General features: G+C 44.8%; 3 protein-coding genes across 6 annotated transcripts in view; 1 reads left to right on the forward strand and 2 right to left on the reverse strand.

Annotated features, from left to right (window-relative positions):
- Window positions 1-1,776, reverse strand: part of LOC145360152 (draxin-like) — a 49,418-nt gene extending 47,642 nt beyond the window's left edge. Inside the window, exon 1 of the mRNA XM_080215142.1 lies at window positions 1,637-1,776. The gene's annotated coding sequence lies outside the window, so the exon portion shown is untranslated. The remainder of the gene's footprint in view (window positions 1-1,636) is intronic.
- A 159-nt stretch (window positions 1,777-1,935) lies between these two features.
- akr7a3 (aldo-keto reductase family 7, member A3 (aflatoxin aldehyde reductase)) lies at window positions 1,936-11,015 on the forward strand. The gene is made up of 7 exons (XM_080215143.1): window positions 1,936-2,220; window positions 2,950-3,137; window positions 3,652-3,756; window positions 9,579-9,675; window positions 9,782-9,881; window positions 10,024-10,153; window positions 10,402-11,015. The coding sequence occupies exons 1-7, from the start codon at window positions 1,962-1,964 to the stop codon at window positions 10,561-10,563; spliced, it is 1,041 nt and encodes a 346-aa protein (XP_080071269.1). The 5' UTR covers window positions 1,936-1,961; the 3' UTR covers window positions 10,564-11,015.
- A 1,465-nt stretch (window positions 11,016-12,480) lies between these two features.
- Window positions 12,481-18,638, reverse strand: mrto4 (MRT4 homolog, ribosome maturation factor). Of its 4 annotated transcripts, none has more exons than XM_080215147.1 (8): window positions 18,550-18,638; window positions 18,064-18,122; window positions 17,113-17,216; window positions 13,972-14,053; window positions 13,400-13,467; window positions 13,135-13,286; window positions 12,942-13,018; window positions 12,481-12,764 (listed from the first exon to the last, which is right to left on the reverse strand). In XM_080215147.1, the coding sequence occupies exons 3-8, from the start codon at window positions 17,160-17,162 to the stop codon at window positions 12,621-12,623; spliced, it is 573 nt and encodes a 190-aa protein (XP_080071273.1). In that variant the 5' UTR covers window positions 17,163-17,216; window positions 18,064-18,122; window positions 18,550-18,638; the 3' UTR covers window positions 12,481-12,620. The 4 variants fall into 4 exon arrangements, with proteins under 4 accessions (XP_080071273.1, XP_080071271.1, XP_080071270.1 ...); XM_080215145.1 differs by lacking the exon at window positions 18,550-18,638 and adding an exon at window positions 18,278-18,535 and having other exon boundaries at window positions 13,400-13,462; window positions 13,967-14,053; XM_080215144.1 differs by lacking the exon at window positions 18,550-18,638 and adding an exon at window positions 18,278-18,534.
- Between the last annotated feature and the right edge of the window lie 3 nt (window positions 18,639-18,641).

Consider the following 18,641-nt stretch of genomic DNA (forward strand, 5'->3'; position numbering starts at 1 on the left):
CTTGGGTGGTACGGTAGCACAGTGGTTAGCACTGCTGCTTTACAGCGCCTGGGGCCTGGGTTTGATTCCTGGCTTAGGTCACTGTCTGTCTGGAGTTTGCACATTCTCCCCATGTCTGTGTGGGTTTCCTCCCACAGTCCAGAAGATGTGTGCGTTAGGTTGATTGGCCATGGTAACATTGCCCCTTAGTGTCCTGAGATGTGTAGGTTAGAGGGATCAGCAGGTAAATATGTAGGGATATGGAGATAGGGCCTGGGTAGGATTGTGGTCGATGTACGCTCGATGGGCCAAATGGTCTCTTTCTGCACTGTAGGGGTTTCTATGATTCTACTTGCACACCTACATTGACTCTGGTATTCCCTGGATTTAAAAATCTCATCTTGTTTTCCAATCCCTATATGGCCTCATTCCTCTCTCCTCAAGCCCAGCTATCCATTTAGATCTCTGTTCTCCTCCAACTCTGATTTTCGACAATCCATCACCAATAGCAGCTATGCTATCTCATTATCGAGTGCTCTGGTGGCACAGTGGTTAACAGTAGTGCCTCACAGCAACAGGGACCTGGGTTTGATTCCTGGTTCAGGTCACTGTCTATGTGAAGTTTGCATATTCTCCCTGTGTTTGTGTGGGTTTCCTCCCCACAGTCTGAAAGATGTGCTGGTTAGATGCACTGACCTGAACTGGTGCCAAAGTGTGGTGACTGGGAAATTTCATATTAAAGGTTTACATTAACACTGCAATAAAATTAAAGTTATGGAATCCCGTCACTATATTACTCTGTATTTCCCTGTCCTTTAAAATGCTTCTTAAAACCACTTCCTTTATCACTGACAATGTTTCCTGAAACTCACCTTGGCTGCCACCTATCCTCACCTACTCTATTCCCCTTTTCCCTGTCACGTTTTATCCCTCTTCAGCTATGAAAAAGTCATAGTCTCAAAATATAACTCTGTTTCTCTTTCTAGATGCTACCACACCTGCTGAGTTTATTGACAATTTCTGTTTTTTAGTTTGCATTTATTTTCTTATGTGTCTAGGTGGCAAGTACTCTTTGATAATGCTCCATAGAGTCATAAATTCCTGACCGTACATGAGAGGCATTGACTCTCCGACAGAACTGCTGACCCAGGTCGCCCTCCGCACGTTTCCCATGGCTGGTTCACTTAACCCACACGTCTTTGGACAGGAAACCCGTGCAGACTCTGCATAGACAATGACCCGAGGCTGGAACTGAACCCGGGTCCCTGGCGCTGTGAGGCAGCAGTGCTAACCACTGTTCCTAGGCACGTTTTAAAAATGTTACGTAAATGCGAATTATTTCACCCTCTCGCACAGCAGAACCCCTCTACCACGGCCGGGTGTCCCTGGAGAGGGAGCACGCGGTGTCTACGGGCACAGTTGAGGCCTTCCGTGCCTGTTGGGCATCGCAGGGGCTGAGGTGCCTTATAGACCCCGACAATCACATTTTGATTTGACATGTCTTAAGTTTCCTTTGTACTTTTTGTTTCTGTTCAGGCCGTTCCCCCTCCTTTTGGGGAGCTGCCCCCTTTTTCTTTGTCTGAATGTAATTTAAGTTTGTTTGCTTGGTTCGACCCGAAAGACCGAGAGGCATTGACTCTCCGACAGAACTACTGACCCAGGCCGTCCTCCGCACGTTTCCCACGGCTGATTCACTTAACCCACACATCTTTGGACAGGAAACCCGTGCAGACTCTGCATAGACAATGACCCGAGGCTGGAATTGAACCCAGGTCCCTGGCGCTGTGAGGTAGCAGTGCTGACCACTGTTCCTAGGGTCGTTTTAAAGATGTTAAATGCGAATTATTTCACCCTCTCGCACAGCAGAAATTATGGTTGGGAAATTGCTACCTGAGGGTGTGGGGAGCGGTGATATCTACCCGAGGGGGCGGGGTTTGGTGACGTTGCCTATCTGAACATTGCCCGGCTCCGCCCAGGACGCCATGTTGAGTGTTGCTGTCTGCTTGCGTTCAGTGTCAGGGTTGAAGACTGTAGTTTTTGCAATGATGTCCAGTTCACCGTCGTCGCGGCCCCGAACCGCTCTCGGAACCATGGAGTTTGGGCGACGCGTGGATGCCGAACTAAGCGCAGCAATGGTGTCCGCGTTCATGGGACATGGGCACGACGAGCTGGACGGCGCGTACATGTACGCAGACGGGCGCTCGGAGCAGATCATGGGCTCGATGGGACTTGGACAGAAAGGTCAGCCGGATCGCCCAGGCCCTGGGGAGCAGGAGTAAATAATCCGGCTCCTCTCGGCTGCTGCGCCCGCCCATCATGGGTGATGTTCCACCTCAGTTCCCCATTTGTCCCTTCATTCCCCGAGACTCCAAAATCGGCCTATTTTGGTTTTAAGTACTCTCAACGAAGGAGCTTCTACAACCGCAGTGGACTCGCTTGTCTGCCCTAAACGATTAAGTCCTGTGTTCTAGATGTTGCAGCCAGGGGAAACATCAGAACTAAAATCAAACATTGAGAATACTCAGCAGATCAGGCGGCATCTGTGGAGACAGTTAACGTTGCAGTAGGAGATCACCTTTCAGTAGAACTAAAACGTTTCATGTTTCAAAGAGTAATAGGTATAGTACAAAATTAAGGTTGTGTCTACGTGAGGGATGAAAAGCTATAAAGCAGCCATCTGAATACAACATAGACAAGACCAATCCAGTCAAACAAAAAAGGAAGAAAACATAGAACAAGATGAAGGCAAGATTAAGATGTAAAGTTTTTGGGCTGGATGTTGAATCCAGAAGGTTATAGAGTTCTGAGTCAAAAGGTAATAAATGCCATTCTTTGAATTTGCATTGAGCTTACTTGCCCTGCCAAGCCCCTTCAGAATCTTGTTTGTGTCAGTGAGGTCATCTCTCATTCTCCTTATGTTTTGTTCTTTCCTTTTTTGCACTGATTCGTGTTTCTTTCTGTATATTAAAGTAAAGATTGCAACCAAAGTGAACCCATGGGAAGGGAAGACGTTGAAAGCGGAGAGTGTCCGATGTCAGTTGAATACTTCGTTGGAACGTCTGCAAAGAGAGAGTGTTGAGATCCTATACCTTCATGCACCAGACCACGAGACACCAGTTGAAGAAACGCTGGCTGCCTGTCAGGAACTTTACCAGCAGGTATGACGTGGATATAGAATTTAATGCCGAAACTGAGGGCATGCAAAGCAGGCCAAGAATCCTGGATTGGGCAGTGAGAGCTATTTGGCTTGTCATGTCTGCCATCTTAATGAAATCCCATTTGCCATAGCATGTTGAGCAGTGTAATATGAGATAGTGTTGGAAGTGTTGCTCATCCTATCTATATCAGTCAGCAGATGTTAAAGATCTCATCAAGATTTATGAAGAAAAGCAAGGAGTCCTGCCAGGGTCATGACCAGCATTCCTTCTTGAAACACAAGTAAAACAATTATATCATTGTGTCTTGTGAGAAAGGTGTAAAATAATCATGCCCTTTAGAATGATTCACTGCATAGAAAATGCTGTGGGCAGTTTCTGAGATGATCCAATGCCAAATCTTTGCATGTCTTTATTTGTAGTGAGGACAGGGTTTCCATTCCATTCATGATGCAGTTGGTGTTTAGATGTTCTTGCTGCTGTTAAAAAGCCATTTTTTATGTGGATTTCCTTTTAGGGGAAGTTTAAAGAACTTGGCCTCTCAAACTATGCTTCGTGGGAGGTGGCAGAAGTCTATTCAATCTGTAAATATAAAAACTGGGTCCTTCCCACCATCTATCAGGTATGTCAAAGATTGGCAACATCCAACTTGCTGGAGCTTCACTTTTTAGTTTTGTGCACATTTGATGTTTTTCCTTGCATCCGTAAATTAATTAGAATTTTATTTTTTTGACTAGTGACATGTTTGACAACATATGTTCTACTGTCTCTAAACATGTCACCCAAAACTCTGCTGCTCACGCCCTAACTCTCACCAAGTCCCATTCAGCTATTGACACACTGCCCACTGAGCTACATTGGCTTCATAGAACATAGAACATTACAGCGCAGAACAGGCCCTTCGGCCCACGATGTTGCGCCGACCAGTTAAAAAGCAATGACTCTCTAACCTAAACCAATCCCTTTCCATCCATAAACCTATCCACGGATCTCTTAAACGCCCCCAAACTAGGCGCATTTACAACTGCAGCAGGCAGGGCATTCCAATCCCTCACCACCCCCTGGGTAAAGAACCTACCCCTGACATCCGTCCTATAACTACCCCCCTTAATTTAAAGCCATGCCCCCTCGTGCTAGCTTTCTCCATCCGAGGAAAAAGGCTATCACTGTCCACCCTATCTAAACCTCTAATCATCTTATATGTTTCAATAAGATCCCCTCTTAGCCGCCTTCTTTCTAGCGAAAACAACCTCAAATCCCTCAGTCTCTCCTCATAGGGCCTCCCCTCCATACCAGGCAACATCCTGGTAAACCTCCTCTGCACCCTCTCCAAAGCCTCCACATCCTTCCTATAATGTGGGGACCAGAACTGCACACAATACTCCAAGTGCGGCCGCACCAGAGTTGTGTACAGTTGCAACATGACGCTGCGACTCCTAAATTCAATCCCCCTACCAATAAACGCCAAGACACTGTATGCCTTCTTAACAACCTTATCTACTTGATTCCCAACTTTCAGGGATCTATGTACACATACACCTAGATCCCTCTGTTCATCCACACTATTCAGAGTCCTCCCATTAGCCCGATACTCGACACATCTGTTATTCCTGTCAAAGTGAATTACCTCACATTTCTCCGTATTAAACTCCATCCGCCACCTCTCGGCCCAGCTCTGCAACCTGTCCAAGTCTTCCTGCAAACTATGACACCCTTCCTCACAATCTACCACACCTCCGACTTTGGTGTCATCAGCAAATTTACTAATCCACCCAACTATACCCTCATCCAGATCATTAATAAAAATTACAAACAGCAGTGGCCCCAAAACAGATCCCTGAGGCACACCACTCGTAACTGAACTCCATGACGAATACTTACCATCAACCACCACCCTCTGTCTCCTATCTGCTAGCCAATTCCTGATCCAATTACCTAGATTACCCCCAATCCCATACATCTGCATTTTCTGCAGAAGCCTTCCATGGTGAAGACCAAGAGAATCCGTACTGAGTTACATAAGAACATAAGAAATAGGAGCAGGAGTAGGCCATCTAGCCCTTCGAGCCTGCCCCGCCATTCAATAAGATCATGGCTGATCTGTCGCTGCTCAGTTCCACTTTCCCGCTTTCTCCCCATCTCTTATCAAAAACCCATCAACCTGCGTCTTAAAAATATTTAGCAAGGCAGCCTCCACCACTTCAACGGGCAGAGAATTCCAGAGATTCACCACCCTTTGAGTGAAGAAGTTCCTCCTCAACTCCGTTCTAAACCGCCCCCCCCTTTATCTTGAGGCTGTGCCCCCTAGTCCTACTGTCCTTTCTGAGCGGGAAGAGTCTCTCCACCTCTATCCTATCCATCCCATTCATCATCTTATACGTCTCAATGAGATTTCCCCTCATTCTTCTAAACTCTGACGAGTACAAGCCCAGTTTATTCAGCCTCTCCTCATAGCTCAACCCCCTCAACTCCGGTATCAGCCTAGTAAACCTCCTCTGCACTCCCTCCAAGGCCAAAATATCTTTGCGCGGGTGCGGCGCCCAAAACTGCACACAGTACTCCAGCTGCGGCCTCACCAGTGCCCTATACAGCTGCAGCAAGACCTCCCTACTTTTATATACAATCCCCCTCGCTATGAAGGCCAGCATCCCATTCGCCTTCCTGACCACCTGCTGCACCTGCAAGCTGGGTTTTTGTGACTCATGCACAAGGACCCCGAGGTCCCTCTGCACCGTCGCCTGCTGGTTTGCCTTGCTGATGATGATGAAAGGACTAACATATATATGAAGTCCACGCGTGTGTATACACTGACAGACCCCCGCAGCGCTGGATAATCCACTGTCCCCCACCCTGCCTGCGCGCAGCCTCCCACAGTCAAATAACTCTGTGGCAGACTCCCTCACACTGACATCTCCTCACCAATGCCAGTTCCCCCTCAGCGCACCCCCCCCCCCCCCCCTCACCGATCAGGTTCGGGGGGAGGGGGGGCACCCTTCCTTACCCACAGGGAAAGCCAGTTAGACATTGGGTGGGTGGGCTTTACCAGGATCCCTCGGTACGTCCCACTGGGTGGGTGGGGAGGTTGTCTGTGTCCCTCTCTCTCCACCCCCACCCCGCTCTGCGTTTGCCAGGCTGCTGCCCCCTCTCACCCAGCTGCTGCCAAACTCACCATGAGTTTGGGGGGGGCGGGGAGGCAAAATGCTGGGGGCCAGTGGTGTTAAACGCAGGATTCGGGCAAAGTTGTGCAGCCTTCCTTGGCCGAATATCCTGGTCGGATTTTCAGCCTCGCAGCCACAGTCAGTGGAGGGGACCCGGGGCAGGGGGTGGGGGTTAAATCCAACACCTTAGTAAAGATGTGCAGCCTTCCTTGACTGAATAGCCAAGTCAGCATTTCATTTCCAACATCCACCCTCCCCCAACCCCTGCAGAAAAAAAGACTTAGGCACTGGGATAACAGAAAGTCAGCTAAAGGATTGTCGTGGGATTTTGATTTGCTTTGAATTATTATTGTCACGTGTATTGGGATACAGTGAAAAGTATTGTTTCTCACACGCCATACAGACAAAGCATACCGTTCATAGAGTACAGAGCAGAGGAGGAAAGGAGAGGGTGCAGAATGCAGTGTTACAGTCACAGCGAGGGTGTAGAGAAAGAGCCGTAGAGGTTTACAGCATGGAAACAGGCCCTTCGGCCCAACTTGTCCACGCTACTCTTTTTTAAACCCCTAATTTAGTCCCAATTGCCCACATTTGGTCCATATCCCTCTACACCCATCGTACCCGTGTAACTGTCTAAACGCTTTTTAAAAGACAAAATTATACCTGTTTCTGCTACTGCCTCTGGCAGCTTGTTCCAGACACTCACCACCCTCTGGGTGAAAAAATTACCCCTCTGGACCCTTTTGTATCTCTGCCCTCTCACCTTAAACCTATGCCCTCTAGTTTTAGACTCCCCTACTTTTGGGGAAAAGATATTGACTATCTAGCTGATCTGTGCCTCCCATCATTCCATAGACCTCTACAAGATCACCCCCCAGACCCCCACGCTCCAGAGAAAAAAGTCCCAGTCCACCCAGCCTCCCCCCACAACCCAATCCATCAAGTCCTGGCAACATCCCAGTAAATCCCCTCTGCACTCCTTCCAGTCCAACAACATCCTTTCTATAATAGGGTGACCAGAACTGTACGCAGCACTCCAAGCGCGGCCCCACCAATGTCCCGCACAACTTCAACAAGACGTCCCAACTCCTGCATTCAACGCTCTGACCGATGAAACCAAGCATGCCAAATGCCTTCTTCACCACTCTGTCCACCTGTGACTCCACTTTCAAGAAGATATGAACATGTACCCCTAGATCTCTTTGTTCTGTAACTCTCGTCAACGCCTTAAGGTCAACTTAATGCAAGGTAGGGCCATTCAAAAGTCTGACAGCAGCAGGGAAGAAGCTGTTCTTGAGTCAGGTTGTACGTGACCTCAGCCTTTTATATCTTTTTCCCGACGAAAGAATGTGGAAGAGAGAATGTCCAGGGTGCGTGGGGTCCTTGATTATGCCGGCTGCTTTTCGCGAGGCAGTGGGAAGTCTGGACAGAGTCAATGGATGGGAGGCTGGTTTGTGTGGTGGATTGGGCAGGTTAATCCTTACCTCGATTTTTAAATTCTCATTCTTGTTTACAAAATTTACCACTGCCTTGCACCCTTTATTTATGTGATCTCATCCTCCCCCACCTCACTCCAATATGTATGTAATCAACCATTTCTGGTTTTCTGAACATTCCCTATACCTCTCTTTCCTCCTATAAGATGCTTAAAACCTACCTCTTTGTACAAGGTTTTGGTTACAAGCCCTAACATCACCTTACGTGATTGTGTCAGGTTTTGTGTATTTTGCTTTATTTTGTTCAACTGCTATAAGTACTGTTGGTTACTTGCATGACATGGAAGTTCAAGAAAGTGGCTCAGTACCATCTTCTCAAGTTCAATTAGAAATGGGCAGTAATCACTGGCTTAGCCAATGACACCCATGTCCCTGGAAAGAATTTTAAAAATCAGCTGCTTTTATTGAAGTTATAGAAATTTGGACACAGTCCTTTGGAAGCTAAGGTATGATCTTTGTGAGTGATTCTCCTCCCATGATGGAAAAATCACATTCCAACATATTGGATTGGATCATTGCCAGTGCTGGAGAACTTTGTCTTCTAGTGCCACTCCTTTCACTCCACCATTTGACATACATTTCTTCAGCAATTTTAATTCTGTCCATGATCCTCTTTTCTCTCAATTTACTTAAACCTTTCTTTAAAACTCAACTTTGACCAAACCTTTAACCACTTTTTCTAATATCTTTTTATTGGCTCAGTGTTAAGATTTGTCCAAATACGTTTCTGTGAAATATTGTGTGTGATGACATATATATTATGTATTTTTTTCTTTAAGGGGACAGTTTAAAATTTCAGATTTATTCTGCAGGTGTGTTTTGAAGGTATTTTGCTCAAGGCTGTAAAAGCAAGTTAATTACTAATTTTCAGCAAAGAATGTGTTACTTTGATAGAGCTGGTAGGCTTTGCTTATACCAAGCGATCCCTTGGGAGGTTGGTTGACAGGGTCATGTGATAATATAAAGAACTGTCTGTGCAAAGAAAGGAACTTTTGCAGTGTTTGGACCACAGCTCTGCTGGAGTCAAGCATGTGCAGGCGATTCCTGAGAACCTCTCACCACAAAATCTCTCTGAAAGCTTCAAGATTGTTAGTACAATTTATAGCAAGAATATTTATGGTTGTTAATTATATTTAATGGCATATAATAAGAGGAATATTGCTTATTTGGAAAAAGTTAAGCTAGCAAGTAAAGTTGCTTCCATTCATTTTTAAATATTGTTCAATTGTTAACAGTCAAGCTGCTTCATTTGTTTGAATTATATTTAAACTGTGTTATTAAATAAAGTTTCTTTTATTAAAAGAAGATCCCTATTTTTTCAGTGGAATCAGCCTTGGAATGAAGTACTTCATTATGTCAAAATAGGGTATAGTCTGACTTCCTAATATAACTTGGGATTCTGGTCTAGGACCCTAACACTTGAATGTTTTTCCACATAAAGGTGTTATCTTTCAGATGAGAAATTAAACTGAAACTGGCTCCCTCTGCTCTGTCTTGCTGGTCGCGCTGTGGAGTATTCCCTATTGTCCTAGCCTATTCTTACACCTCAATCAACGCCACTAAAAATAAAGCTATCTGGTCATTATCACATTTCCTACATTATAACAGTGACTACACTTAAAAGTGAGATGCCTGGTGGTTGTAAAAGGCACTATATTGTTGCTGTTTACTGATTAGAAAGCTAAATATTGGGGTGCCATATGTTGTAGTTAATGTCCATTGTTTCTAGTCAGATATGTCTTTTTCACATACAGACAATTTGTTCTGGAATAATTTATTTCTGTTTATAGGGAATGTATAATGCCACCACCCGGCAAGTGGAGACAGAACTCTTACCCTGTCTCCGCCATTTTGGAATGAGATTTTACGCCTACAATCCACTTGCAGGTACAGTATCATCCCAGAAGTGGATGATGTTAGAATGATGGCAATCATTCTTACTAAATTTGTCCTGAGGAATACAGTTCATATAATGTGTGTCTCGTTGGTGCAGGTGGGCTACTAACTGGCAAATATCAGTTTGAAGATAAAGATGAGAAACAGCCCACTGGCCGCTTCTTTGGAAACAGCTGGGCTGAAGCTTACAGAAACAGGTGAATTTACCAACTGTTCATGGCTTGAGCTTCATGTTCTAATCCTTCCCTAGTGCAACAATGAGTTGTTTGGCACTTGATTTCCCTACTGGTTTCCAGTAATTTCTAAGCTTCGTATTTTCTATTGTTCTCACTGATTCAGGTATTGGAAAGAACATCATTTCAGAGCTTTAGATCTTGTGAAGAAAGCAATAGATGCAACTTACAGCTGTGAAAAGCCAAGCCTGGCAGCAGCAGCATTAAGATGGATGTATCATCACTCCAAACTCCAGGTATGGCAGATTCCACAATGCAGTTATTAATGTCATAAATTACAGCCCGTCAAGGTGGTGACCTGCATGGTGGAAAATAGTGTCAATGATATCTACTGAGTAGTTTGAGAACTGTTTACCAGCTGAAGCCTAGTCTTCTCATTCTCCACCTTTTTTTACATAATTCTCAGCCTACTGATTCGCCAGATATGGACTTGTTGACCTACAATAAATAAGTACAATGCTGATGTCTTGTTTGTTTTCTCCAGGGCGATCTTGGTGACGGAGTTATAATTGGCATGTCATCAATGGAACAACTTCGGCTGAACCTTGCTGCATCTGAGGAAGGGCCACTTACCCCAGCTGTGGTCAATGCCTTTAATGAAGCTTGGAAACTGGTGGCACATGATTGTCCAAATTATTTTCGATAGGACAGATCTCGATAACAAAGGCATCTGAAAGTATGCACACTGAAATAATGAATTTAATAATTATCATCATTCTTAGAACCAGGTTTGGCAAAAAGTTATTAGTTAAATGTGTTTGGATATGGATGAAATAATTCATGTAACTGATTGTTTTGATAGATTGTAATCTGGATGGCAAGATGCTAAATTGCAATGGGAAATTATTCCCAGATATAGATAGCTGAGTTCAATGTTCTGCAATAAGGAATTGGGCAGTGGACCAGCCTAGGACAAACACCTGTGAAAGCAGTAAGATTGAACTGAGGACTTTTTTCATTTACTCTAATCCCACAACAGCTGGGAATTGAACTGTCAGCGCAAACCGTAAATAGGATCAAAGCTGTTACTGAAAGTACAAAGTATTTGTTTCAAATCTGTCTCCAACGGAGAATTAAAACCTAGGCTAATTAAACGTTTATACATTTGTTAGTGCTTGAATCATCCACTGCATCACATGTGGACAGATTCACCTGAAATCAGGAATAAGAATGGATTGCTGTCCTTGTTTTACTGGCAGGTTGTTATAATGTTCTATGCTTACATGTACAGCAGAGGCTGCTAAACTAAAATGTTACAGTTACCTACCAACATTGGTATAACCATGACCCTTTCAGATGGGGAGTAAGAGTATTGCATAACCACCTAATAGTCACGTGTACATGGACAACACATCACAGAACATTAACAGCCCTGGCTTAGTGGCAGCGTACTAACCTGAGTTAGAAGGTTGAGAGCATAGAAGTCCATTTCAGTGGAGGGCCTGTAATGACAGTTATGCTTGCTCTCTTTTGGGATGAAAGTCCATCATTATTGCTCATTACTCTTTTTGAATTTGCAGTTTATGTAGATAGGTACACTTACAGTGCTTGTTTTCCTGTGGCAATTCGATACAACTGAGTGACTTGCTCAGTCATTTCATAGAGCGGTTAAAATTCAACTACACTGCCATGGATCTGGAGTCACCTGAAGGGCAGACTGAGTGAAGATTGCAGATTTACTCCCCCGAAAGACATTAGTGAACAAAATGACTGTTATTGAGACTAGTTTTTTATTCCAGATTTATTAATATATTGAATTACCACTATGCTACAGTCCCTGATGTCAAACTGGAATCTTGCCTACTTGGGTGTGGGGAGATACTCAGGCCCTTTCACCAGAGCAGGAGGCTATTTGGCCCATTGAGTCTGCACCGATAACAATCCCATCCAGGCCATAGCCCCATGTATTTACTGTAGCTAATGCCCCTGATACTAAGGGGCAATTTAGCATAGCCAATCAGCCTAACCTGCACATCTTTGGAGTATGGGAGGAAACCTGTGCAGAGACAGGAACAATGTGCAGACTCCACACAGTGATTCAAGCTGGGAATTGAACCCGGGTCCCTGGCGCTGTGAGGCAGCAGTGTGCCACCACAACGTTTGTTGCATTTTGAAGGGAGAAGCTACCAAAATCCAATGGCAGATCCTAATATGGTAAGTTGCAACATAATCAATCCTCGACAATGGTTTCATGGTCATTGGTGGATTCTTAATTCCAGATTTTTTTTATTAACTGAATTCCACCATCTGTCGCTGTGGAATTTGAACATGAGTCCGTGGAACATTAGCCGAGTTTCTGGATTAATAGTCTCTTGGTAATACCAATAGGGCATTGCTATCTCCCAATGATCATCTCATCTGGAACTCTGGCAACTTTACTTTTACTGATCATCTCCCTTTAAAGCTGTTTATTAGCTGGAAAAGGTGAGAAAATTATATAAACAAGTTATTTTGTCTAATACTAAGATGGATGTTGTCAGTCGGTTTCCTGAAGGTTAGTAAAAACCATTTAACCTCACACAGTTCCTGTCTCTTTCACCAACAGGCAAGAGCCAGTCAATAATTCTGCTGAAGGTCCAAACTTTTATTAAAAATCCACATGTCCATTATTGCAACAACTGATATCCCAAATGTTCATGGCATTGCTGATTAGTCACAAGGTTAATACTGATGGCACACAGAGTGCAGCCCTTGAACCACCAGTCACTCCTGTTCATCATCCATCTGCTCCATCTCTTTGGCGCTTTTCCCACTAGTTGTCGTCAGTTGTTCAAATTCACCAGTCTCAGAGTTCCACATACAGTTTATTGTCACTTTGAAGGCTGCCATCTCAACACCAAGCAGTTTCTGGGAGAAGAGTATTGATAATTAAGAACTTGCAGCGTCTGTTATCACCAATAGTTAAATTATTTGAAAAGTGCAAATTTAGAAACTTCTATTTTGACTTGCAGGTAATGTTTTTTCCAATTTGTTGATACAGTAACTTAAGTTTCTGAAAGTTACTCTTTAAAAATAAAAACTAACCAGAAGACGTGCTTGTTCAGGGGTCAGTGAGGCACCTTCTTTACACACGTCATAATCAGACAATAATGTCACAACACCTAGGAGAAAGAGATCACAAAGTCCAATTACTGTCTGCTGTTCCAAATCTTACTCAAATATGTAACAGAAGAAAATGAAAGAATCTCAGTTTGCATGAGTTGCCGTTGTGCTGTACCTTTCTTTAATGTGGTTGGTAATCCAAGCTGTCGCAGCTGTGGTTCAAGAGAGTGTGTGAACTGTGGCAGTGGCCCAGCATCAAGCGTAACAGCCATCGTAGCTATATTTCCAGCACGAGCAAAATCAGACTCTGTGTATCGATCAAACCACCTACAAATTGAAACAAGAGACATATGTTGGAGAAGTCTGTTTAAAAAAAAAACCAATGAATTAAAATAAGAATGGAAACGAAAAAGTGGACAGAAAAAAATTGGGAGACTCACTCAACCACTTCCACTTTTGTGCGATTAGTAAACAGAAGACCAACTTCACCTTGCAACTGTTTACTGACCTAGAGGAAAAGACAAAATTCTATATGTTGGGAATATTCAGCAGATCAGGCAGCACCTGGAGTAAGCAACAGTGGGTTAATGTCAATGAACTTTCACCACAACTGAGAAAAGGTAGACTTGAAATGTTAACCGGGTAGCATGGTGGCTAGCACTGCTGCCTCAATCCCAGGGACTCAGGTTCAATTTTGGCCTTGGGGGACTGAAGCTTGCATGTTCTCCCTACGTCAGCATGGATTTCTTCTGCATGCTCTGGTTTCTTCCCATTTTCAAGATGTGGGAGTTAGTTTGACTGGCTGTGCTAAATTGCCCTTTAGTGTCTAGGGAAATATATGGGGTTATGGGGATAGGGTCTGGGTGGGATCGTTGTCAGTACAGGCTCATTGGGCCAAACAGCTTCCATTTGCACTATTGGGATTCTCTAAACTTTTGAGTTTGCATTATGGAAATGTAGGTTGAAAGATAGAGCCCAGATCCCTAACACGGCCCAGTCACTGAGACCTTACCTTGTGCAAACCGTCCTTATACTCATCTGCAGGTTGTTTTCCCAGGGCCACCATCATCACTTTGTTTTTACCGAAGAAAAACCTACATAACCAGAAAAAAGAAGTTTCACACTTATATACATAAGAAACCAATAGTTAAAAACAGCAAGAAACTGATAGCAACCTATCAATCTGGGTAAAGAATTGCAAAAAGGACAGTATAGGGATAATTGATAATGGCTCCTTAATCACCCACAAGAACAATATAGTGAACAACCATGTAGCAACGACCAGAGAAATACAGGAAACAGCACCAATCCTTATACATGCCCTTCTTTGACCCCAAGAGTCAACGAGGTCACTCAAGGCATTATGGATCGTACTCCTCGGTTTGGCTGCCCCCAAAAATGTATCATCCTCCCCTGGCTGCTCCATGACGTGCAACTCCTGATTCCTGACTAAGATGGATGTTGTCAGTTGCACCAACATTCTTAACCTTCCTTGCTGCTATGCTCCAGCTCAAAGCTCCCCGCAAGACTGCAGCTAAACCACAGAACAAATAGGAATCTGTTCACCATTTGCTGCCTGCAGGTCAGATTGAAGGCCACCCTATGCAATCCTCTGTCATTGAACTATAGTAAGCAGACAATGCTTCTGTCTGTGCAAATTCAATAAGGCTGAGCGCCAAGCATTGTCAAGGCATAAAAAGTGTGTAAGACAAAGGTGGTTGACCAATCTGTCCCTGCCACATAATAATACCCCCAGGTTATGAAAATTCACAAGACCTTGGACAACACAGCACTTTCCATATGTTGGAGGCCTCAGGGCAGATACTGACGACGAGGTTCAGTGCTGCCTTCAATGTGCCAATGCAACCTTTTGTCACCTGAGAAAAAGAGTAGTGCAAGACCAGAACCTCAGACTTAGCACCAATCTCATAGTCTACAGCACAATAATGATACCCACCCTCTTATTTGGCTCAGAGATGTGGATTATGTACAGCAGGCACCTCAAAATCCCGGAGAAGTACCTCCAGTGCTGCCTCCGTAAGATCCAATAAATCCACTGGCAGGATAGGGGTTCCAATGGCTCCACTGTGTGGGCCAAACTGTCCAGATGCCTAACAGGAGACTCTTGAAACAAATGCTCTACTTGGAGCTCTGACACAGCACGCAGACACTGTCCAGGAGGGCAGAGAATACACTTCAGGGACAACATCAAAGCCTCCTTGAAATAGTGCAACATTCCCATCGGCACATGGGAATTCCTGGGTTAAGACTGCCCAAAGTGGAGGAAAAACTCCTCCAGTTTCATCAGCAAGCTAGCCAATCCTAAGTGTTGACAATGAAAGGAGCACATGACAACCCGGGCACCCCAACCACCTACTCCTCCAATCACTGTCTGCCCCATCTGTGACTAAGACAGTAGGTTGCGTACTGGACTCTTAGATCATCTGAGAACTTATTCTTAGTGTGGAAGCAAGTCATCCTTGACTCCAAGGGACTGCCTAAGTAAGAAATGACATGAACTCAAAATTGGCAGAATATCAGTGGTATCCCCAGGGATCTGCATTGGGCCCTTATCACAATATTTACAAATGACTTTAATATAGTAATAGAAAGTTGTACATTTAAGTTTGCTGCTAGCATTACAGAGCTGAAGCACAGAGTTGGTATCAATGGGTGCTATTCTGATTGGCGGTTGGTGACTAGTGAAAAGCCGCAGGGATCGGTGCTGGGGCCTCAGCTATTTACCATTTATACAGATGATCTGGATGAGGGGGCTGAGTGTAGGGTGACGAAATTTGCTGATGACACGAAGATGAGTGGAAAAGCAAATTGCGTGGAGGGTGTGGAAAGTCTGCAGAGGGATCTGGATAGGCTGAGCGAGTGGGTGAGGACCTGGCAGATGGAGTATAATGTTAGCAAGTGTGAGGTTATGCACTTTGGCAGAAATAATAGTAGGAGGGATTACTTTTTAAAGGGCGAAAAGCTGCAGCATGCTACGGTGCAGCGGGACCTGGGGGTCCTTGTGCATGAGTCACAAAAACCCAGTCTGCAGGTGATCAAGAAGGCGAATGGAATGCTGGCCTTTACAGAGAGGGGGATAGAATATAAAAGCAGGGAGGTCTTGCTGCAACTGTACAGGGTACTGGTGAGGCCAGAGCTGGAGTACTGTGTGCAGTTTTGGTCGCCGCACTTGCGCAAGGATATTTTGGCCTTGGAGAGAGTGCAGAGGAGGTTCACTAGGCTGATACTGGAGATGAGGGGGTTGGACTATGAAGAGAGACTAAATAGACTGGGTCTGCACTCGTTGGAGTTTAGAAGGACGGGGTGGGGGTGGGGGTGGGGGGGGGGGGCGGAGATCTTATAGAGACGTATAAGATAATGAAGGGGATGGATAGGGTAGAGGTAGAGAGATTCTTCCCGCTTAGAAAGGATAGCAGGACTAGAGGGCACAGCCTCAAGATAAGGGAGGAGGGAGAGAGGGGGTGCAGTTTAGATCGGAGTTGAGGAGGAACTTCTTCACTGAAAGGGTGGTGAATCTCTGGAATTCTCTGCCCGTTGAAGTGGTGGAGGCTACCTCGCTAAATATATTTAAGTCACAGGTAGATAGGTTTTTGACAGACAAGGGAATTAAGGTTTATGGGGGGAAAGCAGGAAAATGGAACTGATCCACTTCAGATCAGCCATGATCTTATTGAATGGTGGGGCAGGCTCAAAGGACTGGGTGGCCTACTCCTGCTCCTATTTCTCATGTTCTTATTAAGTTAGATGGCACAGTAAATATTGTGCAATGGCAAGTCAAGGTGCAGTGATAGATTAAGTTGGCAAAATGGCAGATGGAATTTGGTGTTCACTTTGCGATCACAAAAGATAAATCAGAATAGTTTTCAAATGAGAAAAATCTTGAAACTGTTGAGGTCACAGAGATCGCACAACTGAAGCCCTAAAATTTTTACAAAGAAGTGGGCAAAGGATCAGGAATCAGGTAGATTAGTGGAGTTAAGATGCAAAATCAGCCTCAATTCAATGATGGAAGAGGCTCAAGGGGCTGAATGGCCTGCTCCTGTTCCTAGGTTCCTCCTCTGCAAATGGAGATAAAATTTTACCGAAATTGGTATGTGTCTGGGGGAGGGAAGTTTAAATACCAATGACTTACCGACTATGTTTCCAGGCACCCCGCATGTCCTTTAGTTTGTTATTTCTCATATTCTCAATGGAAAAGACAAAGAGATTCTTGTAGGTGTCCACACATTTTCTTAACTAAAACAAAAAGCCAATGAACATCAGTAATGAGGGTTCATACAAAAAAAATCAGCATACTTTGGTCAATTTTCTACCAGATAAGGATTAAGAACCATGCAATGACTTAAATGTATATATCTTTTTGAAGAGAGGGAAACTCTAGTTAGTGTCAGAAGTTCATGTTTCCTCATTGCAGTTGAGGGGTGGAGAGGCTCAAGGATACAATCATATTGTTCTGTTGGGGTTATTTTTGTTCTTGTTATGGTCCAGCCACATCTTATTAACGGCCAAATCTAGAGATCAAAACTGGATTGTATCAGGGTTGGGGAAGAGAGTGAGGATTTCATTGGAGAAAAATGCATCAAAGGGGAGGTGAGGATGTTTCTCTTAAGCAAAATGATCGCTGGGAATATGTTGTTTTAAGTTATTTGACAAGGGAGGCAGGACAAGATTTTCCCAGAGTTGCAGTGGGGACAAATGTGAGGAAAAATGATCAAAGGTGGCCCAGCTTGTGGTCTACAGAATCAGAGCAGAGGAGGAGATAGAATTGGGCAGCATGGTGGCACAGTGGTTAGCACTGCTACCTCACAGCACCAGGGACTCAGGTTCAATTCTGGCCTCAGGTGACTGTGTGGTGTTTACACGTTCCCCCTGTGTCGTTGTGGGTTTTCTCTCGAGTTCAAAGATGTGCAGGTTAGATGGATTAGCCATGGTAAATGTGTGGGGTTCGGGGAAAAGAGGGCCTGGGTAAGATGTCAGTCAGTGCAGATTCCATGGGCCGAATGACCTCCTTCTGCACTGTAGGGTTTTATGAATGGTGTCCTGAAGCGCCCCTCTTCCTGCCACAATGCGATGATTGACTCACCTCCTCGATCAGGTTCTGTTTGACTTGCAATCCTTTCTTTGTTGTTTTAGTCAAAGAAACTGCAAAAATAATATATGTAAGGATTGAATACATTGAACAATTCAACCGACTCAGACTAGAACCGATCATTTAGGGCCCCGTGGTCGAATCTCTCGGCTTCACCCAAAAAACACCTCTGACTTGGCCCATCTCTCCGGACAGGGACGACTCTTACCCCGCTTGTCGCGCCGGGATCGCGGCATTGTGCCGGACTCCGGGAGTGGTTCGGGCTGTCCGGTGTCCGGGAGAGGGGTCTCTCACCGCTCGGACTGTCCGGTGTCCGGGACAGTAGTCTCTCTCCGCTCCGGACCTGCCTCTTCACTCACGCCGCCTCTGTGCCTAGGACCCTATGCCGCACGGTGTTATGGGATGATGGGCGCCTTCACTTCGCCGGAATATTTACGCAGGGTTGAAAACCAGATGCGCGAAATCAGACTCGGAAACAACCTGTCGGGTCTACAGGATGATCCAAACAACAAAGCTCCGGGACATAGGCTCAAACTACACAACTGAGACACCCCATTAGGAGTTTTCGGAAC

The sequence above is a fragment of the Carcharhinus amblyrhynchos genome, chromosome 30 (genome assembly GCF_965287045.1).
Source record: "Carcharhinus amblyrhynchos chromosome 30, sCarAmb.v2.hapA, whole genome shotgun sequence".
Taxonomy (NCBI): Eukaryota; Metazoa; Chordata; class Chondrichthyes; order Carcharhiniformes; family Carcharhinidae; genus Carcharhinus; species Carcharhinus amblyrhynchos.